This window comes from Bubalus kerabau, chromosome 1, assembly GCF_029407905.1.
Source record: "Bubalus kerabau isolate K-KA32 ecotype Philippines breed swamp buffalo chromosome 1, PCC_UOA_SB_1v2, whole genome shotgun sequence".
NCBI lineage: Eukaryota > Metazoa > Chordata > Mammalia > Artiodactyla > Bovidae > Bubalus > Bubalus kerabau.
In genome coordinates, this window is record NC_073624.1 from 18,697,417 (window position 1) to 18,723,372 (window position 25,956).

The following is a 25,956-nucleotide window of genomic DNA, read 5'->3' on the forward strand; positions in this document are numbered from 1 at the left end:
AACACCACAGTTAAAAAGCATCAATTCTTTGGCCGTCTGCTTTCTTCCCAAACCAACTCTCACATCATACATGACCACTGGAAAACCATAGCCTTGACTAGACAGACCTTTGTTGAATATCAGAGCACTTCCAATTCTCTACTTCTAAGTATATCTTAACTGGAATTAATAACAAGACATCAGTATTCTTAGGATAACATTGGGAGTTCTAATTTCACATAAAGTTTCAACATCACACACTCCATTTTCACTCAGATGCTGATTTATCAAAATATGGTTGAGACACCTGTAGTATTTCCACAAATTTATCTTCAGTTGGAACCATGATTATGACATTGTGACAATGAGGAAGGTTACCTGAGATGCCAGAAATCAGGTTTGTTTAAAACAAAAGTTTCCAACTAAAATTCAAATTCACCTTGAAAATAATTATTTTTAATAAGAATGATAAAGAGAATGGAAGAAAACTTTTTGAAGAGATGAATAGATTGATGACATAAGTGCTGTAGTGGTTTCACAAATGCATACTTATCAAGCAGTTTTGTATGTCAGACATACCTCAATAAAGTACTTTTTAAAAAGGAAAAGAATTGTTTCCTTAAGGGCATCAGCTAGAATCATCAAAGATCTGCTGAAGGTGAGATTAGAAAAGATCACTTTTCCAATGATCTTCCTGTACATAAAGACCCAACAGCTGATTGGCTGTGGCTGTTAAGGACCTACTGCAGATGTCTTCAGGGCTCCCCTGTCCCACCATCCCATTAGACGGGGTGCTACTATCCAAAGACCAGCCCTCTACCTTAGAGAATTCACTGTGATAACTGACAATATTTTCCTCCAGTCCAGTTGTTCTGATGTGATTAATAACCTGGACATCCAATCTGCAATTGTGATAACAACTAGAAGCATCTCTGCCAAATACTGTGAGCACCCATTCACACCCTGGTTTCACTGCTGTCTTTCCTGCATCCGCCTTTGCATAGGTCAAACACACTTAGATAGCACTGAGTACTTCTTAGGAGTCACATCAGGTCCTCATAGCTTCAATTCAGTTCAGTTCAGTTCCTCAGTCATGTCTGACTCTTTGCAACACCATGGACTGCAGCATGCCAAGCCTCCCTGTCCATCATCAACTCCTGGGGTTTACTCTATCTCATGTCCATTCAGTTGGTGATGCCATCCAACCACCTCATCCTCTGTAATCCCTTTCTCCTCCCACCTTCAATCTTTCCCAGCATCAGGGTCTTTCCAATGAGTCAGTTCTTCTCATGAGGTGGCCAAAGTACTGGAGTTTCAGCTTCAGCATCAGTCCTTCCAATGAACACCCAGGACTGATTTCCTTTAGGAGGGACTGGTTTGACCTCCTTGCAATCCAAGGGACTCTCAAGAGTCTTCTCCAGCACCACAGTTCAAAAGCATAAATTCTTCAGTGCTCAGCTTTCTTTATAGTCCAACTCTCACATACATACAGGACTCCTAGAAAAACCATAGCTTTGACTACACCGGTCTTTTTTGGCAAAGAAATGTCTCTGCTTTTTAATATGCTGTCTAGGTTGGTCATAGCTTTTCTTCCAAGGAGCAAGTGTCTTTTAATTTCATGGCTGCAGTCACCACCTGCAGTAATTTTGGAGCCAAAAAAAAAAAAAGTCTGTCACTATTTCCACTGTTTCCCCATCTATTTGCCAGGAAGTGATGGGACCAGATGCTATGATCTTAGTTTCTGAATGTTGAGTTTTAAGCCAACTTTTTCACTCTCCTCTTTCACTTTCATGAAGAGGCTCTTTAGTTCTTTGCTTTCGGCCATAAGTGTGATGGAATCTGCATCTAAGGTTATAGATTTTTCTCCTGACAATCTTGATTCCAACTTGTGCTTCATCCAGTCCAACATTTCTCATGATGTACTCTGCATATAAGTTAAATAAGCAGGGTGACAATATACAGCCTTGACGTACTCCTTCCCCGATTTGGAACCAGTCTTTTGTTCCATGTCCAGTTTTAACTGTTGCTTCTTGACCTACATACAGATTTCTCAGGACGCAGGTCAGATGGTCTGGTATTCCCATCTCTTGAAGAATTTTCCAGTTTGTTGTGATCCACACAGTTGAAGGCTTTGGCATAGTCAATAAAGTAGAAGTAGATGTTTTTCTGGAACTCACTTGCATTTTCAGTGATCAAATGGATGTTGGCAATTTGACCTCTGGTTCCTCTGTCTTTTCTAAATCCATCTTGAACATCTGGAAGTTCACAGTTCATGGACCACAGCCTTGTCTAACTCAATGAAACTATGAGCCATGCCATGTAGGGCCACCCAAGACAGATGGGGGTCGTAGTGGAGAGTTCTGACAAGATGTGGTCCACTAGAGAAGGAAAGGCAGACCACTTCAGTATTCCTGCCTTGAGAACCCCATGAACTCTTAGCTTCACTGCCTCCTATATGTGATGCGCTTCAGCTACTGTGTTGCAAACTTCAAGACTTCATTTTCCTGCTCCCTCAACATCCCTGCAGATGTGGTGTGAGCTCCCCACTCGATTCATCAGGTACACCACTGTGATGAGATTTTCCCTGCTACAAGTCCCACTTCTGGCCTCCTCTGACTGTGACCTAGGGACATTTAAATGCACCACTGAATTTCTCTCACACCTTTTCCTTGTGTAACTTCACCATGACTTCGGGTATGGTCACTTGTCCATGGGTCTTCACATGCCCTTGTGGGGTCACCATTGCTTGGTTGAGCCTGTTCTATTGGCACATCACCCACATACCAACCTGATGGAGTGTGGTGACTCTGACTTTTGGGACCAATGAGGATAATAAACCTTGTTGCCTACAACTCTCCTATGACACCCCACCCCCATCAATGTAGCCACACCCTACTGACCATTATGTCAAAGAATACAGAACAATTACCATGCTGAGACTGTGCCACAGAGGTCGAATCCAGAAGCTAATCTGTATGAAATTTTTGACCTCACCTCTGCCTCCATGACACATCCCAAAGACCCTTCACCCAAGTATGTTCTAAAGGCTGTATCCATAATCTCAAATCATTCTGGTAATAAGACAGACGCTTTTCCTGCTAGAGATCCCCACACAAACCAGACAGGACTTACCTGAGCAGACTACTCCAGCATCCCAGTAGTGGGAATAGCCATCATTACGATAGTCTTTAATATCAGAATGCCTACAGTCACTGACAGTTGACTCCACCCCTTCACATGAAATATACAAAAGCCAAATGGAGCCAAGTCCTGGCCCAAAATAAGCCCCTCCAGGAAAACCGATGGCAGCTCCACATCCCAGCTGTCTGCACACTACAGATGCATCCTTCAAGCTCCATTTCAGATCATTCACTGTGCCCCATTCTCCTTGGTGCTTCACTTCCACTCTCCCCTCACAGCGGTGTGCTCCATCCTTCAGCCTCAGCTCCAGAGCTGCAAAAGAGACACACGACAGGAAAGATTTTAGGAGACTTAGAGTGGTATAATATTTAAAACATTAGCTCTTTGAGGAGCAAAACAGTGCATGGGATATAGTATTTCCTGACCTCTGTGATATAAACATTCCCAGCGTGGCCAACTCTAAGCCCCCAATGTGCCATCACTGAACACGGAGCAGGAAGGGAGGCACCAAGTCTTTCTCAGGAGCCTGTAGAACCAGCTCCAGGGACACCACTGAGGACAGGCCTTCAGAGACTCTGGATGCTGCCCTCCCTGTAGATGTGCCCAAGGCTACTAAGGCCCAGCTACTCCATCTCTGTTGCAGCTCATGGCCCGGGATCCAGGGAGGAATCCTCCCTCTCCTTTCCTGTCCATAGGAAGCATCTCATCCAGCTCAGAAACAGAGGGCTGGGTAACAGGCTCTAAAATCTCCTGCTTATTCCTGCCATCTGGTGTTCATGTCTTTGTGTAATTCCACACTCCAATGTACCTAGCAACACGCATCTAACAAATGGAATTTGAAGAAAGTGATCATATGTCACTTTAGTGATTAAGTCATAAGATGACTCTGGTTTCTGCATATAAAAAGGAGTTCATTAGTAGGAACATCATAGATGGAGACATTCCCAGTGTTCAGTTCAGTTCAGTTGCTCAGTCGTGTCTGATTCTTTAAGACCCCATGGACTACAGTACACCAGGCCTCCCTATCCATCACCAACTCATGGAGTTTACTCAGACTCATATCCATTCAGTCAGTGATGCCATGCAAGCATCTCATCCTCTGTTGTCCCCTTCTCCTCCCACCTTCAATCTTTCCCAGCATCAGAAGACTTTATTAAAAAAAAAAAAAAAGAACTAACCAGATATTTTGTGATTCTCTGATAGCTCAGTAGGTAAAGAATCCACCTGCAATGCAGGACACCCTGGTTCAAATCCTGCATCAGGAATATCTGCTGGAGAAGGAATAGGCTACCCACTCCAGTCTTCTCTTGTGGCTCATCTGGTAAAGAATCAGTCTGCAATGCTGGAGACCTGGGTTTGATCCTTGGGTTGGGAAGACCTCCTGGAGAAGGGAAAGACTACCCACTCCAGTAAGGCCTGGAGAATTCCATGGACTGTGTACAAAGAGTCAAACATGACTGATGACTTTCACTTCTTCAATTCTTCAACCATATATTTTGAAGCTGAATAATAAATGAACGGGCTTCCCAGGTGGGGCTAGTGGTAAAGAACCTGTCTGCAAGTGCAGGAAATGTAAGAGACTGGGGTTTGATCCCTGGGTCCGGAAGATCCCCTGGAGGAGTGCATGGCAACCCACTTCAGTATTCTTGCCTGGAGAATCCTATGGATGGAGCAGCCTGGTGGGCTACAGTCCATAGGGTCACAAAGAGTCAGACATGACTGAGGCGACTTAATATGCACAATACAATGAGTAAACTGAAGAATTCAACACAGAGATTCAACAACAGACTTGACCAAGGGAAAGAAAAAGAAAAAAGAATCAATGTGTTAGAAGAAAGATTAGTTGAAAGCATCCAAATAGAGGAGCCAAAAGAGAATGAAAGGAATATAGAAAGCCAGTGGACACCATAAAGAGAAACAGTGTATGGACTGGAGTCATAGCAGAAGAAGTGAAGGAGAAAAGAATTAAGGGCTGAGGACTTCCCTGGTGGTGTAGTGGCTAAGAATCCACCTGCCAATGTAGGGCACATGGGTTCAATCCCTGGTCCAGGAAGATTCCACATGCCGCAGAGCAACTAAGCCAGTGTGCCACAGCTGCTGAAACCTGCGCACCTAGAGCCTGTGGTCTCCAGCAAGAGAAGCCACTGCAGTGAGAAGCCTGTGCACTGCAGCAAAGAGTAGCCCCTGCTTCCCACAGCTAGAGAAAGCCCGCATGCAGCAAGGAGACCTAGCACAGCCAAAAATAAATAATAATAAAAAAGAAAGAAAGACAGGCTGCGAATTTCCAAACCTGGGGAAAGATCTGGACACCTAAGTTCAAGAAGCTAATAAGTCACCCCAAAATTTCAATCCAAACAACTTTCTCCAAGACTCACAGAGTAAACTGTCCAAATGCAAAGAGAAAGAGAATTCTAAAAGTCTAAGGAGAAGAAAAAAATTGTCACTCAAGAGAACTCCCATGAGGAGATCAGCGGATTTGTCCAAAGAAACCTTGCAGACCATGAAGAAGGATTGATAACAAACTCCACTCTCACTCAGTGGAAAGCAGCTCCCAGGGAGGGAGGGACAGGAGAGGGCACGAGAGAAAGTGCTCCCTACAGAGTCACAGCTGATCCTGGGAGGGGAAAGGACCATCCCAGGCCCCCAGCACATCAGGAAATGAGTCACAGGGACTGGGGCAGGGACTTGGGAACTTATACACGTGGGGCTGCACATCAACTGATTTTTACAAACAGAGGGACAAGTCGTTCATTGGAAGGACTGATGTGGAAGCTGAAACTCCAATATTTTGGCACCCTGATGTGAAGAGCTGACACATCTGTAAAGACCCTGAAGCTGAGAAAGAGAGAAGGTGGGAGGAGAAGGGGATGACAGAGGATGAGATGGTTGGATGGCATCACCGACTCAATGGACATGAGTTTGGGTAGACTCCGGGAGTTGGTGATGGACAGGAAGGCCTGGCGTGCTGTGGTCCATGGGATCGCAGAGTCAGACACCAGGGAGCAACTGAACTGAACTGAACTGAACTGAACAGACAAGAGGTCCCCTCTCCTGGATGCAGGATTCTCTGCTCCCTAATGGACACCTGGTGGGAACAGGTGAGGCCAGCAGGCAGAGCCTCTTATGGAGCCCAGTGCTAGGCAGACATGGCAACAAGCAGAGGGGAGCCCGAGAGATGGGGGAGAGGAGCCAGAGAGAGGCAGGCAGGTGTATGATTATCTCTGATCCAGTTACATGCAGCGGCCATGACACCCAGCCCTGTGGACACCCCGTGTGCTTCACAGACTAACGGACTCACTCCCTGCTCAGCAGCTCTGTTCCTCTCACACAGACAGGCTCCACCTCCCCACACACACACACACACACAAACACACACAGGCTCACACACTACTCACACACTCCTCACTCAAAATCACTCACCCACACTCACCCACACATACTCCTCACACGCCTTAATACATCACTTGCACACTCTTCACACACTCCACAAACACATACACTCTTCACACCCACATACACCCTCACACATACACACCCTCACACACTCACACACACACACACTCTTCATACCCTCACACACACACACCGTCACGCACTCCTCACCTGCACACATACACACACATACACACACACAATCACAGAGCCTACAGGAGTGAAGACATAGGAAACACAGGGACCCAGGGGCGGTGCTCACACACCAGGCACGTGGAGCGTGTGTGAACAGCCCAGAGTCCCAGCTGAGCTCAGTCACTGGACCTTCTACACACTGAGAGCCACTGGGACTCCTAGAAGCTCCCTGAAAACAAGGGAGACTGTGGAGGGGACTTAGGCTGACCCAGCTTGATCCAGACAAAACCTCACGGCTCTGTAAAATCTGCCGCTATGACCAATGGACACCTCCCCCCTCCCCACCATAGGAAAGGAACCAGTATTCACATCAGCATGCTTCTTTTTTGGTCAGAAACACTGAGGCCAGGTTCCACAACTCCAGACACCTTTCCCTTCATCAAGGCGTCCTCTCCCCTGCTGTGAACTGGGACAGAGGGGCAACTCTTACCTTGACCACCCACCACGGTGCCGAGGAGGAGGACACAGAGGCCCCACAGGGAGAGGTGTCTGCCCAGAGCCATCCTGACCCCGCGTCCTCAAGGTCACAGTCCCAGCTGCAGGATCAGCCTGTGAGGAGGCATCAGGGTGCCGACTGGGGTCTATATAGACCACCCCTTACACCCTCCCTCCTGAGAGCCAATAGCGACAACTTTCACCATTTCAGGCACTATCAGAGGCTGCATCTGCCACTTTCTGAAGTTTAGACACCAATGAGCTTCTGAATCTTCAACATCTCCTTATATGAGCAACACGGTCCTTTGACCTCCTGCTTCCGTAGTCCTGACAGCTGGGTCCCACCACTGGGACTGGGGTAGAAACGGATCATCAAAAATCATGAGTGCCTTTCTCTCCCTTGATCACCCTGGTCAATATCTGCAGACTGTGAGATCTCACAGGGTGTGGGTGTGGAATCTGTTGACCCATGGAGAATAACTTTTGTAGAATCAAGTATTGATCTTCCCCAGCACTGAGCTCAGGGTGGAAGTAGAGAACTACAAGAAGTCTTGAAATACAAGAGTATTTATCAGGTCAGCAGAAAGTGAGGACCAGAAGGACATGAATTCACAGGTGACTGTGAAGCCATGAAGTGAGACCCATCAAGTTGGGGGGATGAGATTGCAGGGTTTTCCCCCTTCTCAGACTGATCTTGAGACTTGGTCCTGAGGCAAGTGCCTGCATGCTCAGTCGTGTCTGACTCTTTGCAACCTATGAACTGGAGCTCGCCAGCCTCCTCTGTCCAGTGGATTTCCCAGGCAAGAATACTGGAGGGGGTTGCCATTTCCTTCTAAAGGGATCTTTCTGACCCAAGGATCAAATCTGCTTCTCCTGCATTGGAAGGCGGGTTCCCTATAGGGACATTCAGACATGTTAAATGCCTTTCCCTTTATTGCATTTCATTTTATGTGAAGTATCTCTTTCAGCTAGTCACTAAACGAGGCTGACAGAGAGAAAGAGATTGCTATTACAGGAAACAAAGAGAAAGTAGGAATCGTCATTCAACTCTAGACCACCAAATTAGGAGCAGGGATCTCTAGAAGAAAACATGGGGCTTCACTCTTGGCTCAGCAGTAAAGAATCCGCCCACAAAGCAAGAGACGTAGATTTGATCCCTGGGTCGGGAAGATCCCCTGGAGAAGGAAATGGCAACCCACTCCAGTATTCTTGCCTGGAGAATTCCGCGGACAGAATGGCCTGGCCAGCTACAGTCCATCGTGTCGAAATGAGTTGGACATGACTAAGTGAATAAACAACGAAAACAAAAAGAAAATTATACTTTGGAAAGACTAAAGTTTTCTAAACTTCACATGTACCCCCTTTATATGCTGAGAGTATGGTTTGATAAGATTCAGAATACATTTGTATTATAAAACCATAACTAAAGAAGATGCAAAATATAATTTAAGGGAACAGCTCCAGAGAGATGGGGAAATAGAAAGTCTGCTACATGATAGCTGCAGGCAGGGGGCCAAGAAGGGGTGAGTGAAGCAGAGAAGAAAAAGGGGTTCATGCTGCCTGAAACCACCAATGAACCCACCTCCTCTGTTCTGCATTTAAGAGGAAAGGTGGTGGCAAGAATGGAATCCCAGGTGGGTTGAGGGGACAGATCCAAGCAGAAGGGATGATGTCCAATGTAGCCATTGCTGCCTTGTTCTGTTTCCACTCATCAAAGAAGCTCCCAGATGCTCCCCCAGAAGGTACCCCAGGGATGAATAGAGAGACTGAGAAGGGCTGTAAGTGTTGTAAGTGATGCAAGATAGAGCTCCCCCATCGAAATTCAAGGTCACTAATGTGCTGCCCCCTTTCCTCGTGCCCCCTCAGGCTCAAGATTCCCATGATGCAGCCGAGTGGTCCACACAAGCCCATCCTGAGGCCCCCTCACCTTGACTCCATCTTTTCAGCACAGATGTGGAAGGAAGCATCTGTGACACACAGGTCCGAGGGTCCCCACCGAAGCTCAGAGACAGCTTCAAGAGCCACCCACGGCCCACCTTAAGGTCTCAGTAGGGCCAACACTGAGGGCAGCTGCAGGTTAGTCCACAGCCCTGCCACATCCCTCACCAGAGGGACCCCTCATCCCAGTCAGCAGACACAACTTCTCTGTCCCGCCATGCCTGTTCTTCCTACTTGAGACGGGAGAAAAGACAGTTGAACACATACTTTTCTTCCTCTAAATATGCTAATATTTACCCTTTGTTTATTTAAGTATCACTTCCTTGTCATCTGGTCCTCTCATTCTCAAGCCCCATGACTGTACCTGATCCCGTCTCCTTCTATATCTGGAGCTTTACCACATTAATTATAAAAACTTATTATAAATATCAAAACCAAAATTTACACTCAGTTGCTGAAGTAAGACCAGGATCTGCTCAGTCACTTAGAATTGATGCTCTACTCCCTCTGGGCCCAGAGTCATCATTCCTTACCCAGTTGTGGAGTCCACACCATCACCAGAAACCACCAGCCAGACACCGAGAACACAGGACGTGCTTCCTGGGGTCCAGTCATCCCTCCCACAGGGTGACACAGGGATGCGTTTAGTGAACCAGGTACACATAGTCTCAACTTGGGATGGAGATCTCACAGGTAAGATGCTGTTAGCAGCTCCAGACCCTTTATAGAAAGGGATGGGCTATAAGGAGCGGCAAACTCAGGGCTGGCAGCCTGTCCCCACAGCACCCTGTATCCCAGAGCTGGGGGTGCAGGGTCAACATGGACCAACTCACCCTCGGATGAAGCTACATCTTTCTGACACATAAAGAAATTTCAGTATCCACTCTCATCAAAGATTTGAAGGAGGAAAGTTTTAGGGAGGAAACTAACCCAGCTGTGTCCACAATGAACATGAGAATATGCAGTACAGGGTCAGGAAAAGAGGCTCGGGAGCCAGACTGCCTGGTCTTGACTCACAGTTTAGCCACATGCCAAGTGTGAGCCTTGAACAGGATTCTCACACTCTCTTATTACTAAAAGGAGGGTGATGATCCCACCAAGATGACTGAGTTTGGTGAGGATTAGGTGAGTTGGCATTAGCATGTGATATTACAACACTAATCAACAGTAGTACACGTGCTGATGCTGATGTGCTCAGTCGTGGCCAGCACCTTGCGAACCCATGCCAGGTTCCTCTGTCCATGGAACTTTCCAGGCAACAGCAGTAGTACATATTCGTAGTATTATGTACTACTGTTAACTTGCTTTCCTGATGGCTCAGATGATAAAGAATCTGCCTACAATGCAGAAGATCTGAGTTTGATCCCTGGGTCAGGAAGATTCTCTGGAGAAGGAAATGACAATCCACTTCGGTATTCTTTCCTGGGAAATCCCATGGACAGAGGAGCCTGGAGGGGCTACAGTCCATGGAGTCACAATGAGTTGGTCACAGCTGAGTGACTAACACACACACATACTTATACACGTAGTAGAAGTAGAGAAGCAGTGTTAGGGCATCTCCCACCATCTCATCCCAGGAATCCCAGGACTCTAGAGCAGGAATTCAATTCTGTGACCTGGAGCCTTGACTGAGGCTGTCAGAACTCTCCCAGGAACCACATGCTGTGATGGTCATTGGTGCCAATCAGAGTTGTGAGTCTTCCACACATCATTCCTTCTCTCTGTGCCCCATGTAACTGCTCAAGAACCTCGACCTTACCACTGGTGAGCTTTTGTGAATTAAGTTGTTTACTTAATCATTTTACTTTATAAACTCGAATGTACTTGGTAAAACATTTTGTGTCTAATTCACCTCCATATCCCCAGTGCTTGGCTAAATAAAAATTGTAATGATGTCTCTTGTATACCTGAATGAATGAATGTCAGCCTGGTATTTTACACAAATCATTTCAATCAAAAAGAAATCTTTTGAGAAATAATTTAACTTGTTGTGAGGATGTAACAGCACAATGCAAGCTGCATCATTTGTTTTAATATTTCAATACTGTTAAATGGTATGAGCTATATATGGTTCGCTTCAATGCCTTTCTGCAACGAATGCAGTAAATTTCAATAACTAGAAACAACCCAGCCCCAGTACAAGAGCAGTGCTGAGACAGCCAGTTCTAAACATATATAAACGCTGCAAATTTCTTTGCATATCTGAAGATAAAGAAGATAAACCACAGAACACTGACAGGTGAAGACCATGAAGCCTCCTGTTCTGGTCTTAATCAGATATGGCCAAGTGGTCAGGATGTTTATGTATTTGTCATTTGGCATATTTTCAATTCAAACCACACACAACTGTAACAGGAAGAAATTTAGTTATAAAAAAATTTAAACATCTTCCACCTTGAATTAGAAGTACAGAAATAAAGAGCAGAAAGAATCTTGTTCTTTTACTTAGCCTAACTATTTGTCCTTATGGATTGTGAAGCAATACAACATGTAGCATTTTATTCCCAAATCACCATGAGAAAATGGTGGTCAGAGGTTCAGCAATCTCTTTGCTAAGAAAGTTAATAATTAAACCTGCTTGCTTGAGGAAAATTTCCTCAGGACCAATCAGACAGACTAAAATACAAAATATTTTTAAATTAAAAAAGGGGTGTACAACTCTAAAGGAAAATGATTCACTGAGTTGTTACACCAAAGCGTTGGAGACCCCCTTCACCATCTGCGTTCCTTGCATGGATGGGACCAAGGTTAGTAAAGACTCCTTTACCAAAGACCACTTCATCACAAAAGCATGAAGGAAAGAGCAAGGTTATGAGCTGGCTTAGGTCCAGCCCATCATCTCTGTTCAGCCCGTTACAGTCCATAACCAGAAACATCGAACAGAGTGTGGCACTGAATTGGCCTCATTCACTCCTCCTTAGTGCAACATCAGATACCCAGAGACAAGAGCAGATCAAAGCTAAGAAATCAAAGACAAGCAGATTCTAAGTGGAGAGCATGCAGACAAAGGGTCCTTCCCTACTGCTGTTGGAAAGGAAGAAGCCCTCCAACCCCAGGCACCACCTGTGGGAGGAGAGACAAGAAGATGCCTCCTGAAATAGAGGAAAACCAGTCTCAGCAGGGAGCTTGAACTAGAAATGACAAGACAGTTATTACCATGAACCCCAGCTAAGTTGAGGGATAAATTTTAAATGGGAGAGTCTGTGTTAACTTTATGGAACTTTCAATCCATACAAACATCCCTTGCTAGTGCACAAGATGAAATCCATGATAAAAATAGAGAATATTACATTTATGTATATTTCAATTCTAGGCTAGGCTAAGGCTAAGTCACTTCAGTCCTGTCCGACTCTGTGCGACCCCATAGATGGCAGCCCACCAGGCTCCCCCGTCCCTGGGATTCTCCAGGCAAGAACACTGGAGTGGGTTGCCATTTCCTTCTCCAATGCAAGAAAGTAAAAAGTGAAAGTGAAGTCGCTCAGTCATGTCCGACTCTTAGTGACCCCATGGACTGCAGCCCACCAGGCTCCTCCGTCCATTGATTTTCCAGGCAAGAGTACTGGAGTGGGGTGCCATTGCCTAGGGACACATTTTTAAGCCCATTACAGAAAGAAAATTCATAAATCTTCCCTTGTTTTTAAAAGCACAGAGTTGTCATGTCTATGAACTCTTTCTAATTCCTCCAGCTCAAAATTACTGCTGTGTTTATTTAATCTGTAAAACCTTGCTCATTGTCTCTAAAGTGGGGGCTTCTTGAGAGGAAGTATGTGTCTTACTCTTCAATATCTCTTTAAAGTCAAGTAAAGACACATAGAGAGAGCTTAACAAATAGTGGATAAAGAAAGAAATGAATGCATAAACAAATGCTGAAAATCACCCTGCAGTTAGTGATACTGAGTGGGGAGGGTGGTGGGGGCAGGGGAGACACGAATCTGACTACTCCCACTCAGCACAGACAGAAGTGCAGTAAGGAGCCAGAGACACACCAGACGAAGGAACCAGATACAGAAGGCCTTCTTCAAATCCCATTCTGGGGACGGTCTAATGACATTTAATTTCTGCACAAAACTGTACCTCAGAAACTTCACCGAGGCAAGGAAAAAAAAAAACAACTGACAGCATTGCTACCAAGGATGTGGCATCAATAGTAATATTCATCAAATAGCTGTTTTTCTATCTCCCAGTGACTCATTCTGGCCAATGAAACGTGGGTGTTATCACCTGTGTCACTTCTGAATAGAGGCATGAAAACCCCATGCGACTCTCTGGTTTCTCTCTTTCCTGCCCCAGAAGCTGCGTGTTCCACATGGTACACGTGTAAGCTAGTGGAGCCTCGCTGACCACAGTACGTTTGCAGGTTGATAATGAATGTGTGTATGCATGTGTGTGTGCCTTCTGAGATTTGGGAGTCAGTTGTTCCAGCATCAGAACAGAGCCTATTCTGAAGACGTGAAAGGAAGACAAAATCTGTCACATGAAGCAGGTACTTTTCTGGATCTCCTCTTCCTTCTGTGTCTTCATCCCAAGCTGCTCCCTCAGGTCTCAACTTGATTCCTCTTTGGGGCTTGGTTGATTCCTAGTCACCATCACTGATTGACCAACAACTAGACCTAAACTTCTGCATAAGAGCATCCACACCTGGTGCAGCTCCTCCTCCCTTTACATTAGTCCGCGCTGACAGTTGTGCTTCCTTTTCCCCATTTTTTGTCTCTGAGCATCTTGACCTTCATCCTTAAACAGCTCTCCTTTGCTCTGAGTTAGTCAGTTCATCATCTTTGATCTTATTTTTACATTCCACCAATCCTGTACTAATGAAAAAGCAGCATGTATGTTCCAAACCTCTTCTGTTTCTTCTTGATTTCCGGAACAAATCTGATTCCTGGATTTAGTTCTCCATGTAGTTAATTAAATTCTTCACCTTTGGGTAAGTAATAATTTTGCCGAATTTTTATTTCCCTCAACTGAAGCAAATGGCACATTCAAAACCTATCTCCTTGTGACCATGTAACCGAAAGGTATGTGTGAGGAGTCCGGCTGCTAACCACTCAAAATCCAGTATACAGGCCAGGTTGGTGGAAAGAAAAGTTTGTTTTATTTCAGATGCCAGCAACTGGCGGGGAGGGTGGTGGACATCTGTATAAAGGCCGACTCCGCCCATCCCATGACAAGAAGAGGGTGAGAGCTTCTACAGCAGAGCTGGGGTTGGGGGAGGTTATATGCAGAAACAGCACAGTCATCTCTAACAGTCATCTTCAAATTGGTCATCAGTGGTCTGAATAGCATCATCTTGGTTGTCCTCAGTTCATTTCATCACTCAGTCGAGTCCAACTCTTTGCGACCCCATGGGGTGCCCCACACCACGCTTTCCTGTCCATCACCAACTCCCAGAGCTTGCTCATACTCATGTCCATCAAGTTGGTGATGCCATCCAAAGCATCCACTGGTTGTTTTAGGTACAGTTAATCTTTAGTGCCTGGGTGTACTTGTTCCCATGTCTTTGTGGTCAGTTCTCAGAATTGTGGACGCTCAAGTCCTGGGTACAGTGTGGTCATCATGTAGTTCACTGCTCCACCTGGTGTTTTGTGTCTATAAGACAGCTCACAGGACACGGCTCAGAATATCATCTATAACCCTTGAGAAAGAACTAAAGGTCCTTGACTGTGCTTAATGACTACATTATTATTATTTAGTCTCCTCTGACTGTTTTCCTTTGTTTCCACGTTTCTTGCTTCTCCAATTAAACATATTCTTTGACTAAAGTTTTCCACGGGCAAAAGGCAGGCTGAAGACACGGTGAGGAAGCAAGGATTGTAGAGTCCTCTCTGCTTCAACCACAGCCCTAGGGCCCCCCTCAGGACTTGGAAGGGGCTGGTGCAAGAAGAGGCTCTGAAGAACACGCTTCATTAACTTCATGATGAACCCACCTCTGCTCAGAGCTGATGTAATTACCAACTGCAGAGCTATTGAGTTCTTGTGGGTGGTGATTCTTAAACTACTTAAGCCTAAGGATAGTGCCTCTGGGGTGGCACTCAGAGTTCAAAGCCTGAGTGATTGCTCAGATTCAAAGTCTATGAACTGAGGCTCTATTGCACATGGAGCTTTGGTGCAGCTGAGTCCTGCCCACAGACCAGCCTCAGAACACTGGAAAATACAGCAATGTGTTCCTCCTTTAACATCAAAGACTCTGTGAACAGACCTCTTTTCCTTGTCATCGAATGCTTCCCAATCTGGGCATGCTAACCAAGGTTCCTGCAGTCTGTAGGCATTGTCTGAGGCCTTGCCAGGCCCCATGATTGGAGTGAGGCCTATGCCTGTGTATAAGCTCTATATTTCCCCTCTCTGTAACTTCACAGATGTTCAGCTAATATTTATTGAATGGCTGAATGGCACTGTACTAAATATTGAAGATAAATTGTCTTGAATATAAAGAAATCTTTCTGAGAACATCATTTAGCTAATATTTTTGTTTTAAAGGCAAATGTTTCTGACAATTACCAAGGCAAATTTTCATTTTCAAAAACAAGCAGCTATCACCAACAATATGTCACAACGAACACTGCAAATCTCTATCTCTAAGGATACACAAGACAAACTACAAAGTACCTACATGTGGCTTCTTAATAAGTCTTAATCAAACCCAACTGAGGAGACAGGATATTCATATGATTTATCATTGGCAGTTATTTCATTAAAACCACACAGCAATATCACAGGAAGAAAATTTGCGATTAAAAAAGTACAGCTGCACCATCGATATGGGAAGCAGATGAGGTGCCCAAAGATTTCCTTGGCTTAAAATAACACACAGCTTAATTAGTCTTTCACTTTTTGAAGGAGTGTCCCCTTCAGCTGATCTTGAAAGATGATGTGGAGACCAGGACAACTCAATTGTTCTGCACAACATTTAGAAATGTGAACTGATAATTTTGGAGAATGTTGCTCTTTGAGTCCCTTCTTGTTACTTTTTGTGAATCTACTGTAGGTTTTTACATTTCTGTTGCCACATGGCTCACATAAAACATCTTAGAGAGACAACAGTAAATACTATACTGATAACAAATTAATTCCAATGACATGCAAAAGCTCTACCTTTTTATCCCCTTCTACACATTTTGTTTTAGATGTCACAATTTACCTCTCTCTATATTGTATATCTACCAACAAAATATTTTCTCTATAGCTATTTTAATACTTTCTTTAGACTAAAGCTACCTGACTAGCACACTACTATATGACAGTGTCAGAGGATGCTGAATTGGATTCAGTATTTACATTTACAAGTCTGTTGCATATTTCCACTTCTTTCATATAAAAATTAGCATCCTTCATTTAGTTTGAGGAACTCCCCTCAGCAATCTTGTAAGACAAGCCTGGTGTGGTGAATCCCCTCAACTATTGTTCATTTGGGAAAGTCTTTATATCATCTTCATTTATGAAAAACAACCTTCCTGAGAAAAGTATTCTTGGGTGGTAGGCTTTTTTTTCCCATAAGTTTGAATATATCATCCTTTCTGTCCTGGACAGTCAGGTTTCTACTAAAAAGTCCACTGATATTTTTAAGGAAATTTATTTTTCATGAGCATTTACTTTTCTCTTGGAGAAGGAAATGGCAACCCACTCCAGTGTTCTTGCCTGGAGAATCCCAGGGATGGGGGAGCCTGGTGGGCTGCTGTCTATGGGGTCGCACAGAGTCGGACACGACTGAAGCGACTTAGCAGCAGCAGCAGCACTTTTCTCTTGCTACTTGTATAATTCTTTTTCTTGATTACAAGCAATGTGTCATGGGGATGATCATTTGAATCAACTCTGAAGAGTAATCTATTAGCTACATGAACTTGGATGTCTAAATCTCATCAGATTTGGGACTTATCTGGTATTATTTCTTTAAGTACAATCTGTGTCCCTTTCTCCCTCTCTTGTCCTTCCGGGACTCCAATAATGTGCAGGTTGTTTCTGTGAATGTTACCCCAGAGCTCACAAAGGTTCTTTCACTCTTTTTCATTCCTCTTTTTCTTTGTCCCCTGGTTGGGTAATCTCAATGGTCCTGCCTTCTAAGTTACAGAGTCTTCTGTTGTTGTTGATGCTCTAGGTAGCATTTTTCATTTTGTTGCATTCCATTCATTGTAGTCTTAAGCAACTGATCTAACCAGTCCATCCTAAAGGAATTCAGTCCTGAATATTCATTGGAAGGACTTATGCTGAAGTTGAAACCAATATTTTGACAACCTGATGCGAAGAACTAACTCTTTAGGAAAGACCCTAATGCTGAGAAAGATTGAGGGCAGGAGGAGAAGGGAATGACAGGGGATGAAATGGTTGGATGATGGCATCACCGACTCAATGGACATGAGTTTGGGCAAGCTCTAAGAGTCGGTGATGGACAGGGAAGCCTGGTGTGCTGCAGTCCATGGGGTCGCAAAGAGTCGGACACGACTGAACCACTGAATTGAACTGAATCTTAAGCAACGGAATCTCTGTTTGGTTCATTTTTCTGTTTTGTTTCTCCTGTTATTCTCTTTGCCTCACTGCAAAGCTTAAGGGATCTCAGTTCCCCTACTGGGATTAAATGCAAACAACAGCAGCAAATGCATCGAATCCTAACCACTAAACCATCAGCAAACTCCCTGTTTATTTCCTTTTTTATGCTTTCTATCTCCGTTTTTAAAAAAGCTCTGAATTTATTCTGTGAAGTAACACCCTAGCTCAACAATTACTGAGCTCTAGCTCAACAATTACTGAGCCTGAGTTCTAGGACCCACAAATCACAAATAGGAGGCGATGCTGCAACCCCTGAAGCCTGGGTACCTAGAACCTGTTCACAATAAGAGAAGGCCACACATGGAGAAACCTGCTGTCCACAGAGAAGAGTAGTGCCTGCTTGCTGCATTTAGACAAAGCCCATGTGCAGCAACAAAGACTCATGCAACCAAAAATTGAAAACAATAATAATGATGATGAGAAATTTTTTTAAATCTTATTTTCTTCATATATTGTCTTCCTGAAATTCATTGTTTATCATGTTTTATTGGAGTTCACTGAGCTTCTTCGTGTGTGTGCCTTATTTCATCATATGTCATCTATTTCATCACTTCCCAAGTGAATAGCCATGTGAGCTGACCTGGAAGAAGCCCTAGGCATCTTCCCATCCCCAAGCACAGCCTAGAACTATGAAGACTGCAAGCGTGAGTGTAGGTTGGAGCCCTAGAAACCATCCAGAGTCATCAACCAAGTAACTGGGTGGGTCCAGCTCACAACCAGGCCAGCACTCTCAGGTTTTAAATTAGTTCAGCAGCTTCTCCACATGTCCACAATGGAATTGGCCAGGGGTGGGGATAGGAGTGGTGGGCAGGGGGTTTGTGGGGGTATTGCTGTGTAAATGTAATCTTTACTTTGTCGCTTCTTCATGACAGCCCTCTCTGCACTGAGGAGTCACAGCACAATCACAATTACTTTTTCAGTTCAATTCAGTCACTGAGTCCTGTCCCACTCTTTGCGACCCCATGAATCACAGCACGCCAAGCCTCCATGTCCGTCACCAACTCCTGGAGTTCAGCCAAACTCATGTCCATCGAGTCAGTGATGTCATCCAGCCATCTCATCCTCTGTCGTTTCCTTCTCCTCCTGTCCCCAATCCCACCCAGCATCAGGGTCTTTTCCAGTGAGTAAACTCTTTGCATGAGGTGGCCAAAATATTGGAGTTTCAGCTTCAGCATCAGTCCCTCCAATGAACACCCAGGACTGATCTCCTTTAGGATGGACTGGTTGGATCTCCCTGAAGTCCAAGGGACTCTCAAGAGTCTTGTCCAACACCACAGTTCAAAAGCATCAATCCTTCAGCACTCTGCTTTCTTCACAGTCTAACTCTTACATCCATACACGACCACTGTAAAAACCATAGCCTTGACTAGATGGACCCTTGTTGGCAAAGTAATATCTCTGCTTTTGAATATGCTATCTAGGTTGGTCATAACTTTCCTTCCAAGGAGTAAGCATCTTTTAATTTCATGGCTGCAGTCACCATCTGCAGTGATTTTGGAGCCAAAAAAAAAAAAAAGTCTGACACTGTTTAAGTAATCTTGAAACAATCTTGAAACATCTGAAAAATAAATGTTTTCAAAGAAGCCCCTTGGTCTGAAATTCTTCCTCTAAGAGATCAGTCATGTCAGATGCCTCCATCCATATCTCTGAAACATAAATAGCCAAATGTTCCTGATCTTTCTATCTACATTCATTCTTTTGGATCCCCTCTGCCTAAGTCTCCACTTTCTTGCCTTCTTGTCCCATCTGAATATAGGGTGTGGGTGAGCACCAATTTGCCTTCCATCAACTTGAAGATATATATGAACTGATATAATTCACTTAGAAGGAGAGATCCTTGGAGAGACAAGAAATAGCACCATCCTAAAGAAATAGTAGGAAGATATAGAGAAGAAAGAATGAATTTATAAAATTTGGATAATCAAATAGACATGGGGGATGAGCAAAGAGGTGTCCGTACCCACTAAAGAAATAAAAAAGAGATGAAAAAGGAAGAGGTAGTTATGTACAGTTAGATTATTTTTTTTAATTTTATTTTATTTTTAAACTTTACATAACTGTATTAGATTTGCCAAATATCAAAATGAATCCGCCACAGGTATACATGTGTTCCCCATCCTGAACCCTCCTCCCTCCTCCCTCCCCATTCCATCCCTCTGGGTCGTCCCAGTGCACCAACCCCAAGCATCCAGTATCGTGCATCGAACCTGGACTGGCAACTCATTTCATACTACAGTTAGATTATTAATTGCTCTGTGAATACAGGAAAGCTGTAGCCATTCTCTTCCACCAGCCAACCTTCCACTTTGAAACTCATACCAGGCTGGTGTCCAAGAATAAGTTACAAACTGGTGATGTGACATCTCAGAGGTGTTTAGAACTGTTTTGTTTTGTTTTGTTTTTCCATGAGTTCATCTTGTTAGGAAAGAGTGTGAGAATGTAGACCAAGTTTACATCCTTTTCAAAATAAGAGTGACCTGGAGCACTTGTGAGAATGCCCTCATTAGCCTCTAAGACAAGTGAGAAAGCAGGTCAGCCAACTAATCTTGCATTTCCTTTGAGAAAGATGGCATTTGAGGACCAATCCTCTAACAGCGTTTGACATGGAGCTTCCTAAATTAACAGCACAGCAAAAAGTTAATTTATTCAGAATATTTCATTTTGAGCAATTTTCATATGCCACAATTACAGGTCAGCACTACTCTATTGAAATACAGGCAATTAGAATATCTGAGGCTTCACCTCCTAGTTAATACAGCATCACGAGAAAGTCACTGGGGATGTTCCCAGGGCACTGAGTTCAACATCATCGTACCCAGCATCCTCTCTCTTCCCCTGGAGTAGCCAGAGGCTCTCTTCTCCTTCCCCAGGATCAGCTGCCACTCTGGAGAAGTTCAGACAAGAGCCTGAAGTAGAAAAGAGAAGTTTGATTAGAACTGAGACACGAGGATGGGACAGAACCCTCTGGTGGAAGGGAGTCAAGCAAGTGCTTATGACAAAGCATCCCTGGGACCCGGGTGTGGGGAGGGAGGCTCAGGCTATTTTACATGAGTTCCAGTGAGGATGGATCCCAGCTGTCCCTTCAGTTCATGTGGTCTCCTGGGCCTCAGTGTTGGGGAAATCCTGCATCACAGGAGACCTGTGCTCAGGAGCTCTGGGAGACCTGCTTCCAGGCAACACAATACCAAGGAGATGCCCAGTAACGGTAAGAATCATAAAAAGGAATTTAAATGTTCTCCTTTCACAGGTGATAGATGCAAATTCACAATAAGAGGGAGACTGGAAACAGGAAAATTCAGAATTCCTCACTCACAACCCAAGTCTGCTCTTAGTTGACTTGACTCCTGTTCCCAAATGTCCACAAATAGTATCACAGGGGCACCCACAGATATCTCCTCCCCAGAAACTACACAGACCCTCAGATGGAGAAATACTCTTTTTCTAGAGAATGAGTGTCTTCTCGCAGCTACTGAAATATCAGTTTATTGTGATACACACAGTCAAAGGCTTTGGCATAATTAATAAAGCAGAAATAGATGTTTCTCTGGAACTCTCTTGCTTTTTCCATGATCCAGCGAATTTTGGCAATTTGATCTCTGGTTCCTTTGCCTTTTCTAAGTGCAGCTTGAACATCTAGAATATCATGGTTCGTGCCCTGTTTAAGCCTGGCTTGGAGAATTTTGAGCATTACTTTGCTAGAGTGTGAGATGAGTGCAATTGTGCAGTAGTTTGAACATTCTTTGGCATTGCCTTTCTTTGGGATTGGAATGAAAACTGACTTTTCCAGTTCTTTGGCCACTGCTAAGTTTTCAAAATTTGCTGGCATATTGAGTGCAACACTTTCACAGCATCATCTTTTAGGATTTGAAAGAACTCAACTGGTATTCTATCACCTCCACTATCTTTGTTCATAGAGATGTTTCCTAAGGCCCACTTGACTTCACATTCCAGGATATCTGGCTCTAGGTGAGTGATCACACCAACATGATTATCTGGGTCATGAAGATTTTTTTGTATAGCTCTTCTGTGTGTTCTTGCCACCTCTTCTTAATATCTTCTGCTTCTGTTAGGTCCATAACATTTCTGTCCTTTATTGTACCCATCTTTGCATGAAATATTTCCTTTGTATCTGTATTTTCTTGACCAGATCTCTAGTCTTTCCCATTCCATTGTTTTCCTATGTTTCTTTGCATTGATCAGTGAGGAAGGCTTTCTTATCTCTCCTTGCTATTCTTTGGAACTCTGCATTCAAATGGATATAACTTTCCTTTTCTCCTTTGGTTTCACTTCTCGTCTTTTCTCAGCTATTTGTAAGGCCTCCTCAGACAACCATTTTGTCTTTTTGCATTTCTTTTTCTTGGGGATATTTTTGATCACTGCCTCCTATACAATGTCACGAACCTCCGTCCATAATTCATCAGGCACCCTGCCTATCAGACATAATCCCCTGAATCTATTTGTCACTTCTACTGTATAATCATAAGGAATTTGATTTAGGTCATACCTGAATGGTCTAGTGGGTTTCTCTACTTTCTTCAATTTAAGTCTGAATTTGGCAATAAGGAGTTGTTGATCTGAGCCACAGTCAGCTCCTGGTCTTGTTTTTGCTGACAGTATAGAGCGTCTCCATCTTTGGCTGCAAAGAATATAATTAATCGGATTTCGGTACTGACCATCGGATGATGTCCACATGTAGAGTCCTCTCTTGTGTTGTTGGAAGAGGGTGTTTGTGTGTTCTCTTGGCAAAACTCTATTAGCCTTTGCCTTGCCTCATTTTGTACTCCATGGCCATATTTGGCTGTTACTCCAGGTATCTCTTGACTTCCTACTTTGCATTCCAGTCCCTTATAACGAAAAGGACATCTTCTGTAGGTGATAGTTCTAAAAGGTCATGTAGGTCTTCATAGAACGGCAACTTCAGCTTCTTCAGCATTACTGATTCAGCATAGACCTGGATTACTGTGATATTGAATGGTTTGCCTCCGTGTATGTGACCGTGCAAAGATATTATTAAAACACTTGTTTCATTTTTGAATTTGGTTTAGTTCAGTTCAGTCACTCAGTCATGCCTGACTCTCTGTGGCCCCATGGAATGCAGCACACCCGGCTTCCCTGTCTATCACCAACTCCCAGAGCTTGCTCAAACTCATATCCATCGAGTTGGTGATGCCATCCAACCATCTCATCCTCTGTCATCTCCTTCTCCTCCTGCCTTCAATCTTTCCCAGCATCAGGGTCTTTTCTAAGGAGTCAGTTCTTCGTATCAGGTGGCCAAGGTATTGGAGCTCTAGTTCAGCTCAGTCCTACCAATGAATATTCAAGATTGATTTCCTTTATTATTTTTTTTTTTTTTAGGTTGTGAATATATTTTTTTTTAATTTTATTTTATTTTTAAACTTTACATAACTGTATTGGTTTAAATTGACTGGGTTGATCTCCTTGCCATCCAAGGGTCTCTGAAGAGTCTTCTCCAACACTACAGTTCAAAAGCATCAATTCTTCAGCGTTTAGCTTTGTTTTAAATATGCTCAATTAATCGATAAATTTCTGTTTCAGCCATGACACAATGCTTGCGGGATCTTAGTTCCTTGACCAGGGTTGAACCTAAGCCCTAGCAGTGAAAGTGCAGAATCCTAACCTCTGGACCACCAGGAAATTCTGTAATCTATAAACCATTATGCAAGTATATCACATATAAAGTGATAAGTTTATGTCACATTATGGAGGCATAAATGCCAAATGCAGAGTGATTCCTCACTCCTTGCAAGGAGTCTGACAGCATTAAATATGGCATATGGTCAAGATGATGCTACCAAATATATGAGATTACCTATATTTTGACTCTCTAGGGAGGCTGGGCATTGAGGAGCACAAATTCACTCTTTTCAGATAGAAAGATTGCAGGAGATCAACTGACCCCACTCACCTGTCTGAGAGGACCTCACCCCATTCTCCTTCTCTGGGGGCACCTCCTCCTCGTTCCCCTGAGAGGCAGAAGGAGTTCCAGGCACTGGTACTTCTTCAGCATCATCGTAATTTTCATCAGGGACATCAGTCCTCTGATCTGGGGGTTCCAAGAGCAGACAAGGGAGTGGATGAAACCACAGTAACTGGGTTGGACTGGGGAATACCTAAGATACCTTCTGACCCAGAGTTTCTGAGTTTCTGAATAGAGGCACCAGTCACTCCTTGTTTCAAAAGACTTTTTTCTCTAAGACCATGTTTCATATTGATGTGTCCATAAGCCAAAACATGATTTTACATATCTCAATATTTTCTGGTGGAAAGTACATATCTCAAGCAACTCTTCCACCATTGAGCATTGCTAAAGTACTTTGACAAATTGTGCTTTACAGATGTTATTTTTTAAAAACATTGTGTGCCTGTGGTGATTCTGGACACAGAGAGACCAGCCCCAACATGAGACATCACAGAACAGCCAGAGAAGGAGAAGGACGAACCCCATCTGGACACAAGGGATGCCTCTGGACCATAAAAGGAAAACCATTCCCCTTAAATCTCTCTATAAGGGAAATTCTCCTCCCCAGAGCCCAGCCGAGGCAGGTCCACCTCTATTTCCTGGAGCGGATCTGTAGTCACTGTTGTCCTCACCATCCCTGGTGTAATACGGCAGTTTAGTCAGTGAGAACTCTGACGGGAAGCCTCATATGGAGACAAACATCACAGAACACACAGAATTTTTCCTCCCCACACCCACGGGACCTGAGTTAAGGCTGAGAAGGGACAGGCCTGGCTTCTGCAGTGTAGACAGAGGCTGGGAGGTCACGGGGCTCTGAGAGGCCATTCTGCCTCTTTGGAGGAGCCGTCTCTGTGAGCCTGGGGCACACATGGGGTCTGCAGATGCTGAGAAGATGTGCACAGCCAGTGGGTGGTGACAACCAGAGATCCCAGGAGGGCAGACAGAGACACTCACCTGGGCGGCCCAGACCTTCCTTCTGGGTCAGAAGGTAATCGAGCTCCTCATACACAGCTTCAGCAAGAGCATCTTCATAGCTGGATAAGGCTGAGAGATCCCCCAGCAGGTCAGAGAAGCTTCCCAGATACCCCAATCCAGCCAGCCCACCTTCATCTCCTTGGTGCTCACATGGGGGCTGCCAGGACCTCAGCATCATCTCCTACCCCATGCACCATGTCAGCACCTTCTCCCCTCGTCTGACCCTGATTACAGCTCAGCGCCAACTCTGTCTGGTCTCACAGGAGAGGCCATGACTTATGAGAGTTCACACCCCAGTCCTAAGAACCTCTGTCTACTCAGCCCTTAGAGCTCAGCATAGAGCACATGGAGTCTGCAACTCAGAACAGTACCTGGCCCAGGTTCCCCTCCTCACACCTGCCCCATCTCCTGCCTCCACACACTCCCTGGTCCCCAGTTTCCCCTACAGCCCACCTCTGCGCTCTGCTCTCCATCTGAGTAGCTGAGTCACCAGGATGACGAGGACCAGGAAGAGAAGGGCCCCCAGAATGAGGCAGAGGACCCCAGGCAGGGAGAAGATGCCAGGAAGAGAATTTGAGGTTGTTCTGGTCCCTAAGGAGAACAGGAAAAAGGGCTGGAGATAGTCTTGGGCACAGAGAAATCTCCTGTGTCAGCATTTTCAGGAGCTCCAGACAATGGTGTCTCAGTCTCAGACAGTGTCAGGGCTCCCCTGGGTCTCGTCCTGAGACAAGACAAATCCACGCTGGCCAGTGTGGCCCCGAGGCAGAGGTGGGGATTGTCAGGGAGCTGCCCTGCCAAGACAGCCTCTGAGGACCCAGGTCATCCCTTCTCCATGGGCTTCAGGAGACAGAGCATCAAACAGTGCAGGGACTTGCACCTCTCTGATGAGGAGCAACACTCAAGGGCAGGTGGGAGATCCTTAGATTCTGCAACAAGGAAACCAAACTTCCTTGGACCCCGGGCATGAGAACATTTGACCCTGGACATCAAGGCAGGGGATTTCCCAGTGTAATGCACTGGGTCCTCCCCAACAGCCACAGCTCCTCAGACTCTTTCCTCTTCTGAGTTGTCAGAGGGCCCACAGAATAGGTCCCCAGTATCTGAGTATCCTCTCCTGCCCGTGGATGGATCTCAGTACCTGCTGTAGTTGTGGGCACTGTTGTCCTTACACCTAAAGAGAAAAACAGTAGTGTGGGGAAGAAGAATTGGCCAGAACACAGGGCAAACCTTTTCCCTCCTGAGCCTGAAATCACCCCTCTCAGTCTCCACAGCATCAATGTCCAGGCCTCCCAGCACCCTCATCCTAGATCAGAGCCCCAGCACCCGGGATGTCTGAACATAAA

General features: G+C 44.7%; 1 protein-coding gene across 1 annotated transcript in view; it reads right to left on the bottom strand.

The window, feature by feature from the left end:
* The window catches only part of LOC129620685 (antigen WC1.1-like), a 113,543-nt gene that overhangs the window by 30,606 nt on the left and 56,981 nt on the right, over positions 1 to 25,956 (bottom strand). Inside the window, exons 16-24 of the mRNA XM_055536720.1 lie at positions 25,752 to 25,784; positions 25,067 to 25,204; positions 24,589 to 24,682; positions 24,229 to 24,275; positions 23,585 to 23,722; positions 20,423 to 20,564; positions 7,438 to 7,535; positions 7,178 to 7,264; positions 3,112 to 3,432 (exon numbers count right to left, since the gene is read on the bottom strand). Coding sequence (XP_055392695.1) covers positions 3,112 to 3,432; positions 7,178 to 7,264; positions 7,438 to 7,535; positions 20,423 to 20,564; positions 23,585 to 23,722; positions 24,229 to 24,275; positions 24,589 to 24,682; positions 25,067 to 25,204; positions 25,752 to 25,784 — 1,098 coding nt within the window. The remainder of the gene's footprint in view (positions 1 to 3,111; positions 3,433 to 7,177; positions 7,265 to 7,437; positions 7,536 to 20,422; positions 20,565 to 23,584; positions 23,723 to 24,228; positions 24,276 to 24,588; positions 24,683 to 25,066; positions 25,205 to 25,751; positions 25,785 to 25,956) is intronic.